This window comes from Bubalus kerabau, chromosome 14, assembly GCF_029407905.1.
Source record: "Bubalus kerabau isolate K-KA32 ecotype Philippines breed swamp buffalo chromosome 14, PCC_UOA_SB_1v2, whole genome shotgun sequence".
Classification (NCBI taxonomy): domain Eukaryota; kingdom Metazoa; phylum Chordata; class Mammalia; order Artiodactyla; family Bovidae; genus Bubalus; species Bubalus kerabau.
In genome coordinates this window covers 69,903,239-69,926,770 of record NC_073637.1, presented here as the reverse complement: position 1 = coordinate 69,926,770, position 23,532 = coordinate 69,903,239, and the positions used below count along the sequence as shown (strand labels likewise).

Here is a 23,532-nt window from a genome sequence, read left to right as displayed (position 1 = left end):
TCCTGGAGAATCCCCATGGACAGGGGAGCCTGGTGGGCTGCACTCCATGGGGTCACAGAGAGTGGGACACGACTGAGCGACTGAGCATGCACACAGTGGAGTGTCATGCGCCCTTCCGTGGGTGGTGGGTGGTTCTTATTTTGAAAAGATGTGACAACTGAGGACTTTCCAATTATTACAGTCTTTCATGGGATCAGAATTTGAGGGAGACAAGACTTAGGCCGTAATTTAACAGGTCATTGGAGCTTCCACACGAGCGTTGGGGGTGCTGGAGGCGTTGGGTCACAAACATAAAATTGCACTCTGTGTTTCTGCTTGCTCCAGAGAAGTGGCTGGAACACCTGCTCTCGCTTCTTCAGGAGAATCCCAGTCAGGATGTCACTGTCTCCCCAAGTGCTCCCAAATGTTTGTGGCTGCCCACTCCTTCTCCCTACGACACCCTCTGTCTCATCTTTGGCCAATCTGGAGGCAGGAAGTAGTGGGACTTCCGGTTTGGGTGTGAGGTCACTAGGGCAGGAGGTGGCTTTGTCTTGGACGTGGTCATCCTCTCACCTTGGGGTTGATGCAGCCTCCCCATGCTCAGCCTCCCACCTGTGCTTGGTGAATACTGCTCGGCCTTGTTGCTGCAGCACTGGATGGTTGACTTAGGTCCCTGGACAGATTCCTTGTCAGAACACCCTTCCCAGTAGAGGGAGGCTGCACCCTCCTGCCCCTGTGTCCTGGTGGGACTGCATTACCCCTGAGCCGCTTAGGAGGTAGGGACAAGGTTCTTGCCCTAGGAGCTAAAAGTCAGGCCCTGTTGCTCTAGTCTTTTCCTCCTCCTTAAAGCTTCCTTATGATAAAATCTTCCTCTGCTGGTCAACCCTCCAGGCAGGTTTGCTGAACTCAAACAGAAGGTAGTGCTTAGAAGCGTTGAAACTCTCCTCCTCTAAGATCATGCCTTACGACAAACTGGATTCCCAGGTCTCTATTGATTTCTGGGGGTTTCCCTTGATAGTTGCATTCCCCCCGTCTCCTCTGGAAAAAAGCATTATTTGGCCTTACTTTGGCCATAAATAGAATCAGAATGAGACAAGGAACTCATGTAACTGAAAGGGTGGTCATCACAGTGCTTCCAGAGGGGAGGACTCAGGATGTTTGCATATCTCTTATCAATGTACAGAGCTTTTTTAAGTTTTACAAACTTATCAAGATCACTCATCACAGTAACTCTGTGGGGTGGGTGTCATTGACCTTGTTTCACAGGGGAGGAAAGTAGTCACCCCTTGAGGTTGGAGGAGAGGCTGAGAAAAACTAAGCATTTGATCCAAAGTAAAGCATCCAGTGGTAAAGATGGTCTTGGCTCTTCGACTTGACTGGTAGTGGTTTGCCTTGGAGTTTTTCTCTGTGATTTGGGCCTGGCCAAAGTGGCTTTGTACCGATTTCTGTAATAGGTCTAAATCGATTAGATTTCAGTAAATACGTACTGATCATCTGTGATTTAAGATTTAAACATAGGAATCTTTAAAGGGATGGCAGACTTGAAGTTTTGTAGAGAATGAAGCATCAAAAATCATTTTACAGAGACAAAAGAAAAAAGTTACAAGTTTACATGCCTGATGTACAGACTGAAACCACCCTGTTATTACATAACAATATGTGTTTCTCGTTTTGCCTCGTGTGGCCAATAAATGCAGAAATTTCTTCACTCCCTTCTTTGCATTAAAAAGGTGGAGCAAATGTCTCTAGCCTGTTTTCAATGCTATGAGAGAGAGGAACTTCTTTCTAGATTATAGGAGTGCCAAGGGAATGGTCTCCTATTAACAGTGGATAGATTCTACCTGGAGACTGGTGGAAATGCCATCCCCATTGAGAGGAGGAGAGCAAACAGTTGAGCAAAAAGTGAGGAAAGGTCTTTCCCATTTCTTTTTGAGTACGAAGGGCCTTTTAAGAACTTGGGGTACATCACAAAGACAAAATGGTCAAGCCAGGGAATCCGGAATTGGATTCTATATTGATTCCCCTGCATGTCACTGTGGGTTTCACTTGGCTCTGTTGACCCACCCGTAAAACCGGGATGGTGATACAGCTGTGAGGAAGGCTTGAAAGGTACTCACAAGGTCCAGGATCTGCAGGGGGTGGAGGTTGGGAGCTGGCCACCAGCCTGGAGGAGAAAGGCAGGTGTCCTCTGGAAGGTGATGGCTCCATGCAACTGTCTTTCTGATGTCTGCGTGGCTCCAGTTCCTAATACTTGGCTCTGTGTTCGCGTGTCAGGGTCACACTCTTCGTTTTCCATGACTCCTGTTGATTTTTGGCATGGACGCACCCAGGATTTATTTCTACAGCTAGCGCTGTGATTGACCCATAATGGGTGCTCAGTAAGTACTGGTTGAGCGAATGTACCCCAAGGGGAAGAGGGACAATGTGCCTATTCATAGGTGGGGAGAGACCCTGCCTGGGGACAAGTTTCGAGCTTCTTTATTTCTGCCTCTGGAGTGTTTGAATGCAAGCTTCATAGCAATGGAGGCAGTGCTGCCATGCCATAAATAACACCAGGATTGGTCTTTGTTTCCCACTGCGTTGCCCAGGTCACTGCTTATCAGGAACAGTGCGCAGGGAGGTACCGCCCTCCTCCCGCCTCTGCTGGGTGCTTTCTGCCTAAGCTAGCCACCAAATTCTCAGGGCTATGTTTGTCCTTCTCACAGAGAAATCTGATCATGGCACTCTCCTTCCTAGTAAGTGCCCTCAGTGGTTCCCTGTCGCCCCCAGTGAAGTCCATACTCCTTGCTCCCAGGGCGCAGGGCCCTCTGACCTGGTCCTTCTACTGTGTTGGATATGAGGACCCCCTTGGGCAGTCCTGCAGGCTGTTTGGGGGTGAAAGGCAGTGGTGGTGGGCGGGGGGCATCATTGATCTACCAGATGGAGTTAGATCTGCTGGGTTTAACCGGGGAATTTTAAAACCTGCTCTGAGTTGGTCTCCAAATGAGCCGAAAATCAGCATATTTGGGACACATCAGTACAGTACACTAAGAAAAAGGCATTGGATGTTTGGAATAGGAGTGCAATAGTTCATGTTAAGGGACGGAGAAAATCGTGATGCTAAAGTATCTTTGCATATAGTCTTCAAAGACCTACTCGATAAAAAGTGTTTTCAACTGACCCTGTAGTTTATTTGGAAGAATATATATGTTTGTATAGGTGCACATGTATCTACACTTGCATATATCTTTTTAATTTGGAAAATAAATGAGAGAGACTCGTATTACTGGAGATTGAAAATTACTGTAAAGCTATAATAATAAAAGTGGATGACGTGAGTGTAAAAATGTACAAACAACCAAACAAAATAGCACTTCTCAGAAATTTTAAGTGTGTGGAATAACAATTATATGGTAAGTCCTTGGGAGAAGGTACTGGTTATCTGGTGAAGGAGGTTGTGAAATTGGATACTTAAAAAAAAAAAAACCCACACAACCTATTTAGATCTTTGCCTCAGGTCATCACCAAAATACCATTCTTGTGCATTGGGTTGTGTATTTTTAAAACCCTAAACCAAAAAATATTGAAGGATATCTGATCTCTGAGTAAGGGTGTCTTTTTAAGGCTGAAAGCAAGAAGCAGTGGTTGCTCAACTTGAGTACATAAAATTATTACTTTTACCGAGGAATTAACAAATGACCAATAATGATCACTAGTACCAAAAAATGCAAGCCCAAACAAGTATTCATTCTTCTAACATCATATTAGGCAAGATTTAGAAAATGCAAATACTCAGTACTCATTAGGATATGCTTAGACATCCTTTCAGGAAAGAAATGTAGTTTAAAAAAGTCTAGATATTTTTAAGTGGTTTGGATTTTATATATACTGGGGGAGTATTTCTATTTAAAGACTAATATAAATTATTTAAACGTGAAAACCTCTAGTTTTATATCCTTGGTTTTTCATCTTAGTTTTGTGGTTGCTTTTTAAATAACAAAGGCCCTTTGGCCTTTGAGTTGTCCAAAAGAGAGATACCTACAATTTAATGCTTTTAAGCATATACTATTCCATATAAAATAGGGCAAAGAGATAAACCATCAGGGAAAGCATGACTTATACAGGGATTTTGTGACCCTTAATATTCTAGAAGACCATAATGAGGCATTATATGTAAAAGACAAGTCAGCCTAGACTCCAGTTTCTGGGCTGTTCACATTGTAAGTCACAGGGTGACTTGGAGCACACTGCTTTAGCTCTCTGGGTCTTAACATCCTCATCTGTAAAATGGGAGAGTTGAGTTAACTCACAGTTTCCCAGCTAGGATGCTGTGGCATAGCTGTGCTGAGATTCTGATGTGTCTGAGCCCTCGGGGCCACTGAACAGAGCCTGTGGTGGAGGCCACAGGTCCGTCACCTCAAGCCAAGAATAGCCACCTCTTTCTCCCAGTGGGTTGTGCAAACACTACCCCAAATCACACTTAACGGCATCAAACCTGGATGAAGCAAGTTGTTCCACTTTTAGATTCAAGAGGTGAAAGCTAGGTGGGGAAGAAGATAATTTCAGATATCACGGTGAACCACTCATCCTTTTGACTCTATTCAGTGGTGTGTTTAAAAATGAACAGAGGAAAATACATCAGAATGTTATCAGTGATTGTTTTTGGTGGTGGGCTTACAGATAATTTTTTTCTCTTATTTATAATAATCTATGTCTTTCAAATTTGCTGTGTTAGGAATGGGTTAAGTTTAAAATGAGAATAGTCAACTAAAAACAAATTCTCCCTGTAGCCATCGTCATATTCCAAAACTCCATGAGTACAGGTGGCCGCTGTGGCTGCCAGTGGTATGATTCTGACAAAAATAAAGTGCCAAACCCGGGACCCATTTCTCTTTATGTAAATGTCGTGGGGGATTTTCATCCCAGGGTTTCTTGCTTGGGCCGGTTTATGCTGTGAGGAATAACCTTTGAGCAGAGGCCTGCTGTTGAGGGAGTTAGAAGCCTTCTCTTTATTCAAGGGTCGCCTACCCTAAAAGTCATCTTCTTCCCCAAATGCTTTCTGCCCTTTCCGCCTTCCCTGAGATCCCTGGAATTAACTGAGTAACTCTTCTTTCTTTGTTCTTCTTGATCCCCAGTGTGTATATAGTTAGATGTCCCTTGTGCCCGCTCAGCTAAGCAATGGAGATTCTGTTTTTAACTTGTCCTCTCTATAGCAGGCCTTCTAGGTCCTTTGTCATTATTATTTTTTTTTTTTTCCTCTCCCAGCTCCCTCCCACTTATTTACATCTTTCTGATAATGAGTTGCCTGGAACTTTCCGACCTAATAGTTTAAACCACACCAGACACCAGAGATTGTGGGCTTTTTTTTTTTCGCCTCTTGTTGGTTTTGCTTTACTTTGAGGAAAAAACAGTATAGACATTAAAGGTGTTTAAACCCTATTTTCTCTGGCTTCTTAAAAAAGCATTTTTGATGGACTCCAAACATTTTAGTTCTCTGAAAATTGTGATTGTTTTGTCTAAATGTTGGAGGTGGCAGGCCCAAGGGTCATGAAAAGTGCCATTATAATTCTTCATCAAAATTTTAGAATGATTAATAGGGAGGCTACTGGGGCATGTAGTAATGACTCATAAAAGTCAGAATATGCTATAATACTGCATGTATTAAAACTGTGCTAAATATTGATTCCTTCTTTTTATATAACACTTTAGTGTCTTACAGGGTGCCTTGACCTTCTGAACAGAGATAATAAACTAAGGTATTCAGTAATAGAAATTTCCAATTGGTGGAACGCTAGTAAAGGACGTTGTAATTATATATTTGATTTTTATATTAATGTTGTTTTCTTCGAGTGATGCCACTGCAGTCTGAGCCATTGTAACAAACGTGTTGAGTGTTTCCTGATTATACAGCACCGTGCTCTGCATTGCAGCTGACGGCATCACTTAGTCGTTGGCCATGGGCCGTAGCTCAGACTTACAGGATGTCAGAGTTAGTGGGGACCTTGAGGTCATCCAATCCAGTGCTTCCCAGTCATTTTCACTTCATAGAACACTTTGAAAAGGTTTATACACTCACTGCGGGGAGGCAAATGGCTGCTTTTGGCTGGAGGTGTGGTTCTGGGGCCTCCAGTGTGGGCTCTGTACAGATGCCCTGAGGGCCTGGGGGGCATCAGAAGCCTGCACAGCTGGGCCAGCACATGCCAGTTGGGGAACTGCGATCTAATCCAACCCTCCCATTTTACAAATGAGACATCTGTGTTTACTCATCGAGACCTAGAGAGGTAAAACAGCTTGTTCAAGGTTACACAGTGAATTAGTGATGTTACAGTAGATAGAATTGGAGCATTTCTGAGTCTGAAATGGCTTCTCTTTTACATAGAATGATCTTTTTCAGGATCGTTAAGGACCATAAAGACCTTTTACAGGGCATGTTTTCCCAAAAGGTTTATTATCTCTTTGCCTTATTATATAAAAGAGAAGTATATGGTTAAGAGTAGTAAATCATACGTATATTTCTTTTCAACAATCCAAAGAATAAAAGGTTGTTTAAAAAAAACCAGTAAAATGAAAGTTACGAAACTGGAAATGGCACAGTATATATAAAAACCACCAAAACCATTTTAAAATATTTTATTTACACAAATCAAAAATGTACTCAGTGTTTAAAAGCTGTAAGTTTGGGAGTTGTCTTGCTTTTGAAATTCAAGAGATAAAAATACGATGGAAAAGGAGATGCAAAATGTTAATAAACACAATGAACTGCCGTAACCTCCATCCTTACATTTAAGCCCTTTAAGAATACTAAGTAGCTGTGGTTCTCTGGGGTAGTTTTATGATTCAGTTCTGGTAGCTTCTGAGTTCTCCTTCCACCCCATGGTATGACTCACTGATTCTAGTATCATCATGGCTTAATCCAGACTTACATACGTCCACGTGTGTGCCAGTGAGGATGGTATTGGAACAAGGCATCTAGTTTTCAGTTCCATGACTGAACTACAAACTCTGTGTGCCAGTTTAGGGCAGTTTATGGCATGCTAGAGTTGTGACATCAGATGGATCTGTTCCATCATTACCTCAAGATGTGTAAGTCTAAACCAGCATCACCTACCATTTACAGCTCTATCTTAATCTCTGTCTCCTTTTTCTCATCTATACAGTGGGGAAATCATAGTACCTGTCTGCTAAACTTTTGGCACAGGTTAAATACTTTTTATAAATGCAAAGACTCAAGAATAACATCTGGCACATAGTAAGCCCACAATAAATGTTAGCTACTGTTATTATTTGCCACAATGATTGTCTTGGAGTAAGGGGCAGGTGAGGCCTTCAGATGTGGGTAAGAGCTATTCTACTTTGTCAGTTTCAGACTAACACCTTTTATAAAGATAGCAGTCACCTAACTGAGTTCTTGCAGCACCAGGGAGTGTGAATCTTGCCAGGTACCTCCAACAGGCTCCTTTTGAGGGGGGTTTTTGTTGGACTTTCTTCTTTGGAAGAAAGATAAAGAAAGCCTGCCTTCTGGGACATAGGGAAAATGTATTTCCCCCCATATTTAATATTAAATTCTGGTCATTATTTTGCAGACTGTCGTGGAATAAGAAGGAGATATAAAGATCCCAGCTTTTGGCTTTCCTAAGACTTGTGGCTAACCAGTATCTTCAGCGTGGTACTTTCTGAGTCATGCGTTCCTCCAGACGGTGTCGGGGGAAGGGCTGGAGCTTTGAATTCAGACAAGCTGGCTTTGGCTTCTGGCCACATGTGACTGAGCACATCCCGGCTGTGCCTTCACCTTCTCTGGTAGTCCTCCAGGTGGAAGCCAACTGCTACAGGTGTACGAGCTATCAGGGATGCAGAGTAAGAGGCTAGCGAGGTGCCTGGAACGTAGCCCGTTTGCCATGAATGTGCCTTGTCTTTTCTGAGTTCATTGTTGCCAGAATTGTGGTTTCATTTTTTAATTTTTTTACCTGCATCTTTGGGCAGTCTTGTGTGGTAGCCCAAGGCTGTTTCTCACCAGTGGTCTTTCCATGATGACTTTCAGCTAATGGTTCTCAAGCTCCTCGTCCTCTGCCTTCTTCCCCCACCAACTTTTAAGCATCATACTGAGTTTCTTCAACCCCGTAGTTTTTTCACCCAAGTTGTCAGTCCCTTCATCACAGTCTCTGGCCTCACTGTGCCTCTTGCTGTCTCACTGTCCTACCCCCTCACCCACAGGATTGCCAGATAAAATACAGGATGCTCAGTTAAAATACAATTTCGGATAAACACCTAATTTTTTTAACATGAGTATTGCCCCTTGCACTATGTGGGACATATTTATACTAAAAAGTATTCATTATGTGAAATTCAAATTTGACTGAGCATCTCTTATTTATGACTCTGACAACCCTATGAATATCTGTTACCAGTTACACTGCTGTGGCATATTTTGGCTTTAAGAATACCAACAGGAAAAAGAGAGGCTTCCCAGGTACCTCCTGAGGCCGCGTTTTGACTGCCTTGAAAAGAAAATGCCTGACGGTTAAGAGGAGAATCTGACAGTTGATAGGAAGCTCTGTGATGTCAGGGCAGGAGATACATATCCGCTTTGATTCGGGAGATTGACATGATATTAAAAAAAATGGTCATTTAGCAGTTCAGCGTTACATTAGGCAGTTTTATGAAACGTAGAAATGGCTTTTTCATGCAGCTCAAAGGCATGAGGTTGAAATGGAAAACCCAAACAGGAATGATTTGTGTTCATCAACTGTGAGCACTTAAGAAAATGTCCAAGGGGAATACCGAGTCATCAGATGACATGGACTTACCCTACAAAGAATCTAATTTACGGGTGAGAAATTTGAAAACAGAATGGCTTGCGCCAACTTTTCTTTTTCTTCTTTTTGTTTCTTCCCTTTTACTTCTCTCCTGAAAGACAGAACTAGAGTTGCCGCAGCTATGGATAAGAATAATCGTGTGAAGGTTGGTTATGGCCTGAATGCTCCAGGGTCGGGGTTTCACTGGTGGCTCTGTGATCCGTTGAGTATCCTCCGGGTGTGGGTGGTCATCATATTTCCTGAGTGCCTTGTGTGTGCCTGGCAGGGCTGTAGGTGCCAGGGCTGCAGCAGCAAGTGGCCTAGGCCCAGTTCCAGCTTCATGGAGCTTGTGCTCCGTCAGTGGGGGCACCTTGAGAAACACAAAATGTGCCAGGTCGGGAGGAAATCCTGGCCTCCAGGAGCCGATTAGGATTGGTTCCTGTGTGCTTTTCCTCTGTTCAGTTATAGAAAGGGTGCGTCGTTGGCCAGAGCACTGGAAACCTGTCTGGGCATTGTTGTTTGGAAAGCTCATCAAGCCTCAGGTCCCTCACTGGGGAATTTTACACCAGAATCTTCAGTCCAACCTGACGGTGGCAGACTGTAATAAAATAGCTAGTCAACCAGCCAGCCAGTCTGTCTTCACAAAATAACGAAGGTATCGTCCATGTTATGTCAGATAGCATGCCTGCTAACATTGGCGCATTAGCGGTACCTTCATAGGCGTCTACTGTTATGAAAAATGGTGGAACTTGGTTCATTCTAATGACATCATGATAGATTTGAGGGGACTGAAAAGATTGTACTGTGATAGTTAAGTGTTTCTTCCTTACCAGGAGAATTTAGAAATGGTGCAGAGTAAGAGAGAAGACTGGTGGTTCTGGAAGTTCTCAATTTTTTTTTTAAGATAAGAGAAAAAGCCTGATTTTAAACCCCTTGGAGTCTGAACTCTTGCCTGTATTCTAGAAGCTTCTTGGACTGCTTGAGATGCCCAGCCTGAAGTTTTTATAGGACCTCACAGTATCCAGATATTTCAGAGTTGTCACAAAGTTCTCCATAAATTCTGGAAGCAATATATTTAAGAAATAAACGCATGCAGTGGAGTCCTCTATAAGGCTCCTTTCTCTGTGACAGTAATGAGGTGGTTATCAAAAAGACTGCCTAGAAATCAGTGGTTTTAGGTGTTCAGGGAAGTCAATCTAATAACTTTTCTTCTGAAAGATTTTTGCTTTGGGATATTTTGTTTATTTTGTACTGGTGTCAAATGCTATTTTAATGAGCCTAGTATTTTGTAGTGGGCCTATAACCTAGCCATGAATTTTAAGGATAATTTAGAGGGAAAAAGTTCATTCTTCTATTCCTTAAGGGCTAATATACTTAAAAATATCTGTCAGCTTTGTCTTTAAAATCTTTTTATTTACAGTGACCCCTGACTTCAAGCCTAATTGGTTTCTGAACGTTTAGTCTTGAGGCCTGGCCATAACACAAACTCTTGTTTCCTGTAGGCTGTGTTGAATGTAAAGCTTATGTGATGTATTGGGCTTCCCTTTCTGGAAATCTGCTTTATAGTGTTAAAAATAACAAAATGGATATGAAAATATATCAGAAAACATTGTCCTTTTTTAAAGACAAATGTTTATTAAATATTTTAGATGAAAGATAGTAAAAATAAAAAAAAAGCTTTGCTGCAAATAAATGTTACTGCTCAGGTTGGATTGATTGAAGTTGTTAGTTCAGTTTCCCTTAAGCAAATACAGGTATTTTTGCCATTGCTTTTAGTCCCTTAAAATTGTATTATATAATGGAATGGTCTGCCTCAGATTCTCTTGTGCATGAAAATTGATAGAAATGCCACTAAGTTTCTTAATTGCTAAAAACTGAAGGAGGGGCAGTTGCCACAGCAACTTCTGTAGCCACCCATGCTCTGATATTTCAGAAGGATCTTCTTTGCTGAGCTGTGAATGAAATATTAAGAATTCATTCAAGTCTTCAGAATGAGCAATTGCTGGAGAAGAAATTCATTTGCCCTAAGTACAGTTGGAGCAGACAGCTAGCTGGGTGTGTGCCGTCCCCAGGAGCATCAGCCATGCCAGTTCACTGACCGAGGTGTTGACTTGCGGGGGTCTGATTGCCATCAGTTTTGTTATCCCCGTGAGGATCTTATTGCAAATTGAGCTGTCTTTGGGGTTTGTTGCCTGGCCATTATTAGGATGTTCTCCTTTAATCTGTGTGTGTTTGTGTCTCAAAAAAGTGAGCAAAACCAAAGGTTTGGCTAAGAGAACAAATTTATGCTGTAATCATTTGTTGGTTTTTCTTTTCAATAAGAAAACAAAGCAGGGCTTGGCATTACTTGTAAATAACCAGCACTGACCATAGAATTTCATGTTGGAGTTCTTTCAGAAGTGACATTAAAGGAAGATCTTTTATCTCCCATGTTTCAAAGATGAAACACATCTAAATGTGAATGAGATGATATTAAAGTATTTTCTTCAAACATCTTGGGTACTTCTTGTTTTCTTACAGATCATCTCATTTGGTATTGTGCTTTGTAGAGTTGCATACATGGTAAATTACTTAAGAATGTGTGGATGTGTTGACTCTCACTTTCTGGTTGAATTTTTGTTTTTAAAAAATTACTGAATTATGTTAAGAAAGGAAGAAAATCAATCATCTTGCATGACTGCTCATGGTCAAGGAAACATCAGTCTATAAATCAACATGTATTAAGTGTGGTAGTTATTTGCTTAGCACCAGACCACAGGGATCAAAGGGAAACATGAGGAATGACCTCCACTCCCCTTAAAGTCTCTTGACCACTTATTAGTGATTAAAAAGCAATAAGACATGAGTTAATGAGTTTTTCACTACCAGTGCATTCTACTCTCATTTTTTTTTGTTCATCCTGTTTGCTTGTGTTAGATAACATTTCTGGTCTTCTTAGTCTTGTGGGTTACTCTCCTCCTCAGATTTTCCAGTTTTCTAAGGTGTCCTTTGTGGATCAGGGTCTATTTTAACAGTTTCCTACCCTTTGGGAGGGCTTCCCGGGTAGCTCAACTGGTAAAGAATCCGCCTGCAATGCTGGAGACCTCAGTTCAATTGCTGTGTCGGGAAGTTCCCCTGGAGAAGGGGTAGGCTACCCACTCCAGTATTCTTGGGCTTCCCTGGTAGCTCAACAGGTAATGAATCCACCTGCAATGCGGGAGATCTCGGTTCAGTCCCTGGGTGGGGAAGATTCCCTGGAGGAGGGCATGGCAACCTACTCCAGTATTCGTGCCTGGAGAATCCCCATGGACAGAGGAGCCTGGTGGGCTACAGTTCATGGGGTGGCAAAGTTCCAGACACGACTGAGTGACTGAGCACAGCAGCATAGCACCCTCTGGGATGTCATATGAGAGGAACAAACAAAAGCAGTTAGGACTAATTAACATGGTTGGGAAAATAGGGCCATATTGAGAGGAAGAGTTCCAGAAGAAATGCTTCTAAAACAAGTCATTATATTTAGCTTCATGGAGATAATTCGATCAGGCTTCCAGGAAGTGCCAAGGAGTAGGAAGAAAAGTGTCATGTTCATTATGAACAGCATCTCTATCTACGTGTGTCTGATGTCTGTTTAGAATCTCAAGATGGTGGAGGAAGGAAACGGGAAACCCCTCCAGATGCAGCGGTGAATGCCTTGACGACTCAGAAGTCTGTCGCTCTCGGCAGGTCCCCGGTGCTCCTGCCTGCCTTGGAGGTCACCCTTGTGGAGACAGTGGCTGCCCAGAACACCCCCCCCAGCCACACACACACACACAGCTTTATTTAAACTTCTGTGGTTTGTGGAAGTCAGGATTTGAAAAGCTTTATCAATTGTTTATTCATTCTGTAGTGGCTTTCTCTTTGCAGATGAAGAGGCTACCCTCTTGGCCTTTGTGAAAATAGGTTTTCCTCCTGTCCTGAAACAGAAGCTTTAAAATATAAACTGATAAAGGCAAGGCGTTTTACCAGGAAAATCTCAGTTCACACAGGCCCAGTGAGTTATTAAGTCCTGTACTCTCCTTGAGTGTAGGGCATAGAAGAGAGCCTTGGGAAGCATTTTCTTACATTTTTTTTGGTTGCAAGTTCATCTCTGTTTCTCTGAAAAGTGAAAGTGAAAGTTGCTCAGTCATGTCCAATTCTTTGTGACCCCATGGGCTATACAGTCCATGGAATTCTCCAGCAGAATACCGGAGTGGGTAGCCTTTCCCTTCTCTGGGGGATCTTCCCAACCCAGGGGTTGAACCCAGGTCTCCCACATTGCAGGCAGATTCTTTACCAGCTGAGCCACCAGGGAAGCCCTTAAGAAAGAGACTTAAAACTCACATTTGAGGAGACTGTGTTCCAGTCTCGGAGGTACTTTGATTCAAAAGGTATTTATTATAGAAAAAAAGCACATATGCACAATGGGTTATTACTCAGTTTTAAATAGAAGAAATTCTGAGACCTGCTCCATGGATGAACTTTGACGAGATTATGCTGAGTGAAATAAGCCAGTCGCGAAAGACAAGTGTTAAGTGTTGTAGGATTCCACTTTCATTTATGCGCAGCACCTAGAGCAGCCGGATTCCTGGACACAGAAAGAAGATAGAAGGGTGGTGGCCCAGCTACTGAGGGCAGGAGGAATGGGGATTTGTTTAATGGGTACAGAGTTCCAGTTCTGCAAGATGAAGAGCGTGGATGGTAGTGATGGGTGTAGAACATAGTGAATGTAAACACTCCCGAACTGTGCAGTTGAGAATGGCTAACGCGGTGTATTTTATGTTCTGCATAGTTTCCTGTGATTTTTAAAGATATTTATTGAGCATCTGGTTTTTGGGTGCCCATTATACTCATGATTGACACAAGTGTCCCCAGGTTTAGTGGAGCTTTACAGGTCAGTGGGAGATGAGGGTGTGATGGCATCATGGTAAAGGATGCTTTGGCCCTAAACTCAGGTGAACCTGCACCGAGCCATGAGAAAGGACCACGCCTGCTTCTCTGTGATGCCTGTTTCTGCCTAGCTTCACCTCCCAACACGTGGTGTGGCTTGTCGCTGTGTCCCCAGAGCCTGTGCCTTCAGGATCACCACTTTTCCCCTTTGACTGGTTCGCTTCCTGCTCCATTCCGAAATCCAGCTCTGCCCTTCCTCCTTGGCCTCCGTTTTTGAATCACCTGTTTGGTGTGTGAGGATCTCCAATTTTACAGCCCATATCATTTTCCTCCTTTGGACTGTCCATTCAGGGAGGACATGGGCTCTGTAGCCCTCTGACCTTGGCAGCACCCAGCACAGTAAAATGCACTTAATGAGTGTTTTGGATGAGGATGAGCCTCTGAAATTGGAAGCTGATGTTGTTGCCTATTTAATTGAGGGTTATTAATGCCTCTTTAACAGTGAGGGATAGTTTTTCTTCCATTTCTACCAGAGACCAACAAGCTGTCAGGTTTTTCCAGTGGTCCCATAGGGTCGCAGAGTCGGACACCATGGAAACGACTTAGCACGCACGTGGGCTTAGCATATGTCCTGGGTTTTCATACCTGATTTTCTGGCTTAATTATTAATAGCTCCCCTCTTTTCCTCTCCAAAGTGCCCTGGTTGAACGATAAATTTTATTGCTACTGTGGTTAAAAGGGAGGAACTTGTGGAGAAAATCAGTTATTAAGGAAAAATGGGGAGCAGAGGAAGGCAACTTGAAGCTGCTAGATATTCAGGAGGTGAGGAATTTGGGAAATAGCTGCAGAGTCTGGCGTGTTAGGAGTTCTTTGGATGGAAAAAAAGTATTTGACTCTTAAATTATAAGCATGCTAGTTAAATTATAAAGCATATGCTAGTCTAATATGTTAGAATTTGAAAGTCTTGAGGGCTGTATGGGATCAAAGGAGGATTTATTTTAATTAGTCACATTATAGAATCCTTTAGTGCGGGTTAACAGGTTAATATGTTTACTTAGAGCTTCAAACATTTTTATGGCTAATGGCAAAAGAGTTCAATATAAGGTACAGATGTGTGTATGTGTCGTGCATTTGTTTCTTTAACTATGAAAATGAATTTCAGTTTGGTAAAATTCTGTTTTTTATGTGCGTATGTATTTAACTTAGATAATTGTATAGTGAATATTCGTTATTGATTGACCCTCAGTTCAGTTCAGTCGCTCATCGTGTCTGACTCTTTGTGACCCCATGAATTGCAGCACACCAGGCCTCCTTGTCCATCACCAACTCCAGAGTTCACTCAAACTCACATCCATCGAGTTGGTGATGCCATCCAGCCATCTCATCCTCTGTCATCCCCTTCTCCTCCTGCCCCCAATCCCTCCCAGCATCAGAGTCTTTTCCAATGAGTCAACTCTTTCCATGAGGTGGCCAAAGTACTGGAGTTTCAGCTTTAGCATCATTCCTTCCAAAGAAATCCCAAGGCTGATCTCTTTCAGAATGGACTGGGTGGATTTCCTTGCAGTCCAAGGGACTCTCAAGAATCTTCTCCAACACCACAGTTCAAAAGCATCAATTCTTTGGTGCTCAGCTTTCTTCACAGTCCAACTCTCACATCCATACAGGACCACTGGAAAAACCATAGCCTTGACTAGACGGACCTTTGTTGGCAAAGTGATGTCTCAGCTTTTGAATATGCTATCTAGGTTGGTCATAACTTTCCTTCCAAGGAGAAAGTGTCTTTTAATTTCATGGCTGCAATCACCATCTACAGTGATTTTGGAGCCCAAAAAATAAAGTCAGCCACTGTTTCCGCTGTTTCCCCATCTATTTCCCATGAAGTGATGGGACCAGATGCCATGATCTTCATTTTCTGAATGTTGAGCTTTAAGCCAACTTTTTCACTCTCCACTTTCACTTTCATCAAGAGGCTTTTGAGTTCTTCTTCACTTTCTGCCATAAGGGTGGTGTCATCTGCATATCTGAGGTTATTGATATTTCTCCCGGCAATCTTGATTGACCCTAGCTATTTAAAAAAGCCAAGATGATAAAGAAGGAAACTAGGTAGGACCATAGTAATATCTTTATGATTATTGAGGGAGCATCATGTAATCTCAAGAAAATAAGTGGTTTTTTTTTAATTGAATATCATTTAGGATTTTTTTATGTTGCAGTTTTTAATTTAAACAAATTTGAGCTGACTTTCTGTTAAGGAGGTGTCTTTGTTTATTAAACAGAAAGACTAACTGTAAGGTGCCTTCAGGATTGGTTTTCTAGTAGCCCAACAATTTTAGCATCATCTTGTTTATTTCCATTTTTCCACTCTGGCATCTGCTTCTGCTTGAGCCTAGACCTCCCCTTGCTGTGGACAGTCATATTATTTGAGGGGTTTTTTTTTTAATTGAGACAATGTATACTTTAAAATATATTTTAAAACTTTTCAAAACCTACCCAGTAATATTGCCTTACATTTTGAAAAGCTTTATAATTTTACAAAGGATGTTCACATCCATGTGTTGGAATGACACTTTTACTGGGTGGGGAAATTATCATTTGCATTATATTTTGCATATGATGAAACAGAGTGTGAGTGACTTACTCAAGGTGTTCTAGCTGAAGAAATGAACTTGAACCCAGGTTTCCTGACTTTGTGTCCTTTGCTCTGCCAGAAGGCTCCCTCTCATTTCTTCTTGTCTAGTGTATTGCCAAACATAGTTTTCCCCTAAATTTATTTGGGGGCTTACTTTGAGGTTGGGCCACACTATTGTTAGGAAAGAAAGAACCTGTGGGCCTTTGGACTGATGGGACATGGTTTACCTATCAGCAAAGTGACTTGACGATGTAGTCATTCCTGTCCTACGGGTGTACCCAGGAGAAGTCAAGGAACGTCAGTTCAATTATCCTTTCAACAACTCTGCCTCAATTGCCTGTCCCATCCCATTCCGATCCTAAGGATTTTTCCTCTGTGTTCCTAAGCTCTTGCCCTTGCTGACTGTCCTCTCAGTCCTAACCTCAAAACCTGGGTGAACTGCTGCTGCTGTTTTCTCTATTTATTCTGGTCATAGCTGCCTCTCTCCTGAGCCCCTCAGGTACCTTGACTTTCTGTCATAGCGCTTTCCACACACTGCTTTGCGCTCTAGCTATTTGTCTTTATTATATCCCTTCCTACAAGACTGCTGAGTCCTCAAGGGCAATAACCATTTCTCGTTCATCTTGGTGTCCCCTCCACCCTTAGCACGATGTCACATATCTGGGAAGCTTTGCAGTTAATTTTTTTGAATAAATGAGTGGATTTAGGAATGGTTATTCCCTCTCATGGGCTTCCCCGGTGGCTCAGCGATAAAGAATCCTCCTGCAATGCAGGATACACAGGTTCCGTCCCTGGGTCAGGAAGATCCCCTGGAGGAGGGCATAGCAACCCACTCCTGTATTGTTGCCTGGAGTATCCCATGGACAGAGGAGCCTGGCAGGCTACAGTCCCTGGGGTCGCAGAGAGTCAGACACAACTGAAATGACTTAGCACGCTTGCACACATGCCTACTCATAAGATTTGAGGATTGAAGCTTTTTGAAACACATGCATATTCTAGGGCAGTTTATTATTGGTATAATTATCACCCGAATTGTGCATAACTTAAAAAAGTAATTGTATATTTTTATACAACACGTTATCATGTGGAGTTTTAAGCCTGCACTACTTTTTATGGGCCTGTTTAATTAAATGGCACAGGGGTTTTTGAGACGCTGCTGGGAGGAGGGGGAGGGGCAGAGCTGAGGTCTTTTCCAGAAGCTCAGTGAGCTGCGTCTTCGCACTGTCGGTATATCCTGTTAGGCTAAGCCCTGGCACAGCTGTCTCCACCTGACTAGCTTTGCTCTAGTAGCTGGCATCCATTGCATAAGCTGAAAGAGCAGGTTTAAAGACTTTAACTCTTCTCTGCCTGGGCTCTGTTTCAGAAATATTTTGAAGGCGTTTCAGAAAGTAGAAACTCAACAGACAGGATTTTGGTGGTTTTGAGAGTTCTTTCTTTTAATGTTTACATATTTACATTCATTCCATGTTCTTCCAGTTCTGTAGAACCAGGACTGGGCTAATCACTAGTATCTTAAGGACTAAGTGTTAGTCGCTCAGTTGTGTCCGACTGTTTGCGACCCCATGCACTGTAGCCCACCAGGCTCCTCCGTCCATGGGATTCTCCGGGCAAGAATCCTGGAGCGGGTTGCTATTTCCTCCTTCAGGGGATCTTCCTGACCCAGGCGTGAAACCGAGGTCTCCACATTGCGGGCAGATTCTTTACTGTCTGAGCCACCAGGGAAGCCCATTTTAAGAACTAGGTAGTTCAGATGTGTGAAGTTAGAAAAATTCACTTTGAGAGAGATCAAAATAGATCAGTCCATGTTGGGGAAGGAAGGGCTTTGAGGTAGACCTCTTAAAATAGGTAACATTTAAGTAGGTAGAGAATATTCTCATGTAGAGATAAGAAACAGAACAGTCTTAGGTGAGAATGAACACGTAAATTAATATTAGGAAGGAGGCAGGCAAGGAGAATCTTACCCAGGCTTCAGTGAAAGATGATTTGTGAGCAACGGTTCACAAACTGTGGGTGCATGAGAAATGTCCACGAGCTCTGTAAGCACGCACATTCCTGCACCCTACTCTGAAATTTGGTCAGTTCAGCGTGTTCTGAGGTTTGGGGTGTGGCCTGGGCATTTGCATTTCTGACAAACATCCTGCTGACCATGAACTCCCCAGAGTGCTGGCACCCCCTGCTTTGTGGAGTAAACAGGATACCCTGACAGGGTAGCAGGGATGACATTTTGGCATCCCTTCCATTTTTGGATGGGGTTTTGTGACTTAAGGTGGGGAGACCAGAGCTCTGGCTGGAGGAGCAGTTCTGGGGCTGCTGAGTTATCCTGGTGAGGTGGTACAAGCTGTGAGGGGACAGGAAGAGGGAAAGATCAGCAATTAAAGGGCAGAACTTTTCCTACAAAGAAAGTATTAGCTGAAGAAGGAGTTTGCCCTTCTGTAGACTGCTCAGAAATTGCAGAGGAATTTTCCACTTACGTGATCTATTGCATTTTTTAGAAAGGGAACCCTTTACATCTACCCCTTGAAGGGCCCAACAGTGGTCCCTCACAGAGTCCAAAATAGCCTAAGGTCAGAGATTTTTCCAGTATGACTAGGAGTCCATGAATCCTGCATGGAACATAAGGATTTCATGAATCAACTGCCAGAAACTGTAGAATTTTGTGTGGACACACCAGTTTCAGAGTGTGGTGAGGGTCCACAGTCTTTCTTACATTCTCAGAGGAGCCCTTACTAGCATTTCAGTTCAGTTCAGTTCAGTCACTCAGTTGTGTCCGACTCTTTGCCATCCCATGAATCGCAGCATGCCAGGCCTCCCTGTCCATCACCAACTCCCGGAGTCCACCCAAACCCATGTCCATTGAGTCGGTGATGCCATCCAGCCATCTCATCCTCTGTCGTCCCCTTCTCCTCCTGCCCCCAATCCCTCCCAGCATCAAGGTCTTTTCCAATAAGTCAACTCTTCACAGGGGTGGCCAAAGTATTGGAGTTTCAGCTTCAGCATCAGTCCTTCCAATGAACACCCAGGACTGATCTCCTTTAGGACGGACTGGTTGGATCTCCTTGCAGTCCAAGGGAGTCTCAAGAGTCTTCTCCAACACCACAGTTCAAAAGCATCAATTCTTTGGTGCTCAGCTTTTCTTCACAGTTCAACTCTCACATCCATACATGACCACTGGAGAAACCATAGCCTTGACTAGACGGACCTTTGCTGGCAAAGTAATGTCTCTGCTTTTGAATATGCTATCTAGGTTGGTCATAACTTTCCTTCCAAGGAGTAAGCATCTTTTAATTTCATGGCTGCAGCCACCATCTGCAGTGATTTTGGAGCCCAGAAAAATAAAGTCAGCCACTGTTTCCACTGTTTCCCCATCTATTTCCCATGAAGTGATGGGACCAGATGCCATGATCTTAGGTTCATTTAGGGTAAGCTAATTTAGTAGAAGGAAATGGCAACCCACTCCTGCCTGGAGAATCCTATGGGCAGAGGAGCCTGGCAGGCTACAGTCCACGGGGTCACAAAGAGTTGGACACGACTGAGCAACACATGCGATGACATGAATTTAGTCCTCGGACTTCCCAGGTGGCACTAGTGGTAAAGAACCTGCCTGCCAAAGCAAGAGACATTAGAGGCATGGCTTTGATCCCTGCATCAGGAAGATCCCCTAGAGGAGGGCATGGCAAGCCACTCCAGTATTCTTGCCTGGGGAATTCCTTGGATAAAGGAGCCTGTGGGGCTACGGTTCATAGGATTGCAAAGAGTTGGCCACAACTGAAGCAACTTAGCATAGCATAGCATAGCACAGCAATTTAGTACTTGACTGATTGGCTGGCCTGCTGTCTCTCTCTTCTCTGTTTTAAAAATCTGAAACAAATTCCTGTTAGTGAAAAAATTAGCCAATTAAAGAACACAGAAGGCTCCAGTTCATAGAATGGAGTGATGGAGGAGACATGGACTTCCCTTCAGAAGAACCTCTCTTTCTTTTGTGTGATGGGAATGCCGTCCTCATAGTAAACTGGAGGAAAAAGGAAATGGGGAAAATTTTGTAGAACATACGATGGAGTTTTCTGTTCCTAGTGGTCTCAGCTAAAAGTACAAAGAAAGGGAGGTGAATTATTAGTTATTGCTATCAAGTTTGGAGCTGAGGAAAAAGGCTGGTGTGTGAAACAGGACTATGTGTGAATGGATTTCTCAAGTGTTTCATTAAAGATTTGTCAGAATGGTTAGTCCTCTAACCATCTAGAGTCCCTCACCTCTGATTCCTTATGTGGAATTACAAAATGCTTTTGGGAAGAGGGCTTGCACACGCCTTTTGTTTGAATTTCCATATATTGATTAATGGGCCCAGCCGTGCATCCTGCCGTGAATTCCCTCTGTTGATGGGAGCCCTCACAAAGAGCAGAGCTCTTCTGAACCAGCACTTTCCACGCAGACCACAGGCTGCTATATTGGGTGTGACCATTTTTTAAAAAACCGCTGTGCTAGAATGAAAACGGACCATTTCTAAATGGCCTATTGATTCGCAAAACCTTTTTGTGTGAGGTTGAATGGTCTCATATCCGAGTTGAGTGGAAAGCGCGGGCTATTTTCAATTTATTATTGTGTCTCAAAGGTTTGAGTTGATGGCGTTTAGGCAGTGATGTACCATCCCCCGCCCCCCGCCCAACCCCCTGTTGAAAGTTCCACTCACATCCGATACCTCGGACGTACATATGAAAATCTGGTTCAGTAGCTTATCCTATAAAAGTCTCCCACAGCCACACTTACAGTGTGAGTCACAGTTGGTAAATATGGATCCAGGAGGCCTAATTATGACTCAGGCTCACTCATAAACTTGGGGACCACCTCCCCACCAACGCTTTCCACCATTATTTAGAGAAGAAGCTGCCGGCAGTTGTTAGGGTCTGCCTTCATTTGCTGCATCCCAGTATTTAATCGTGAGGTTAGTCTGAACTCTTCATAAAATAATGGTAATAAATAATAAGTGGTATCAGGGTGTACCTAGATAGAGGATTTTTTTTTTCCCCTGCTGATATAGGATATCGAGGGGCTCTTATGTAAAACTGTGGAGTCTGAATTTAAAGGATACTTTGTCTTGATGGCTGACCTGACTTGGGTGGTTCCTGGTTTGGCTTTTTATGCAAAGTTTTAGGCAGGTTTCATAGATGTTTGTCACAATATTAGCAACAAGAATAATAAAGGTAGTTGAGATGCCCACGCTTTATCTTTCCCCACACATGAAAGGTCAAGGAGGAAGAAAGTTTTAAGGATCACAGATGCTTTTTGCTGCAGACTGCAGTGTGATCCATCTTGATAGAAGGATTCTGCTTGCCTTCAGGCAATCTTCCCTGCAGGGAGCGAGCTGCCATCCTTTCTCTGTTCTTAACCTATATTTTACCCCATCATCTCAATGCTTCCTTTTTTTTCTTCTTGAAGTGACAGGAATATTCAGGAAAGGTGAGGAACTGCTGAAAGTAGCCATGACCTGAAATGGACCAATGAATTTGCTGGTCTGAGCCCTCTGTTTAAACTGTGTTTTAATGGGTGAGAATCTGCTTTGCAGTGAACGCAAAACAGGGAATTTTCAGCTTTGAGGGCATGCACTTCACTCATCTTCATGTTGATTTTGGTGGTGAGTAGGACCACAGCAACAAAAAAGCTCTGACCCCCAACTTTAGAGCCTCCTAGACGAGAGTGTGCGCATAGAGTAGACATCATGTCATGCGTTTTTGCAGCATATTATGTGTTGGGTGAAATTTCTTCTTATCACTGTTCTAGCAAATTGAACTCAAATGTGTCTGTGTACCTTTTATCTCTCTCTGTCAGAAGCATTTCTTGGGTAGTCTGAGTGTAGGCATCTAAAAATGGAGTGTTGAAAGAACACTCTATACTAAAATTGAGATCCTTAGTTCTTTACGTAAACTTAGGGAAGAGTGTTGTATGAAAACAGTTTGGTATAGCAGTGTTTCGTGTTCTCCTTTTTCTCCTTTTCATTCATTTTTCTCCCAAGCGGAGGTATTGATATGGGGGAAAAGCAAACAAATTTACCCCCCAGTGTTTACATATGTTTCCTGCTCTTGAATCACAATCCCCTTAAACAGCTGGGAGGCTTGAGGGTCTCCTGCCAATGTGGGATACCTGAATAACAAAAGTCTTTTCTGTTAGTCTTATCGAACTCAGAAAATGGAGGTAAAGTCTATTTGAGAGCTGTCCAGCAACTGCTGTGAACTGAGCGGCCTTTTTAGAAATGAGTGGCTTATGAGATGTTGTGAAAGGGGGTTTCAACCCTAATAACAGTAACTCTAGGGAGCTTTAATACAGCTTGTAGATAGAACCACTTGTCTTCACAAGTAGGCCCGTTGGAACCAGTAATTCGGGGAATGTTTATTAATTGGCCCTTTGTTTCTCCTTAGTTGGCCTGTCTTCGGGGACAATATGGTTTTAAAAGACCTTAAATCAGTTTTTCTTCCGAGGGCTATGGTGACAACTTCTGTATGTTTGCATACCCTGAAATGCCTTAATATAGATATTTGATAAGTACTGAATATTACTCAAGTAAGTATTCAAAAAATTTTTGAACTTTATATTTTTAAATTTAATGAACATGGTTTAAAACAAAACTTATTTCTTTAGGTTGAACCAGAGCCTAAAAACTGTTGTAGTGATGAACTGTCCTAGTCTTTTAGCTCAAAGAATAGACTTAGAAGAGCTTTTCTGATTCGTCGGTTTTGAAATCCAGCTCCCTTTTGAGACTTCTCTCTCGCATTTTGGTTTGAAATTTTACACTTGGGCCTTTGGGGTTTCTATAGCAGTGTATAGTCCCTCCAAATATGGGCAGCTTAGATAGGCTGGGACCTCTTGGCTCACATGAACATTTGAACCCCCAGCGCTTGTCAGTGATCTCATATTTACAAGTGTGTATAATGTAAAATGTAAGAATTAAAATCAAAGTGGAAGATGGGATAGTTGCCCCAGTCTAAGTGTAGGATTTTTGATAGAATCTAGTGATAATTCATTTCAAGCAGTTGATGGAGAATGCTAACAGTCATTCCCAGAGAGAGAAAAATTCTACTGAAGAAGAAAGCTTAATGGCCATTGATACTATCATTATTGGCACACTTGTGTCAGCTATGCAGTGAGGAGGGAGTTTTGATACACGCCCCCCACCCCCATTGTGCTCGTGTAGCATCTCCATTGACTTGGGCCGATTCCCAACCAACAAACAGACCCCTAGAACCCTGGAGAAGTAACTTAGCCCCAAAGAAGACCCCTAAC

The 23,532-nt window shown here is 42.8% G+C and overlaps 1 protein-coding gene across 4 annotated transcripts in view; it reads left to right on the top strand.

Annotated features, from left to right (window-relative positions):
• The window catches only part of SDC2 (syndecan 2), a 122,666-nt gene that overhangs the window by 34,984 nt on the left and 64,150 nt on the right, over positions 1–23,532 (top strand). Inside the window, exon 1 of one of the 4 annotated variants that reach the window (XM_055546606.1) lies at positions 8,878–8,916. The exons of the other annotated variants lie outside the window; for them this stretch is intronic. Coding sequence (XP_055402581.1) covers positions 8,893–8,916 — 24 coding nt within the window. The 5' untranslated portion in view covers positions 8,878–8,892. Of the gene's footprint in view, positions 1–8,877; positions 8,917–23,532 lie in introns of those variants that run through there. 4 annotated transcript variants of the gene reach the window in all.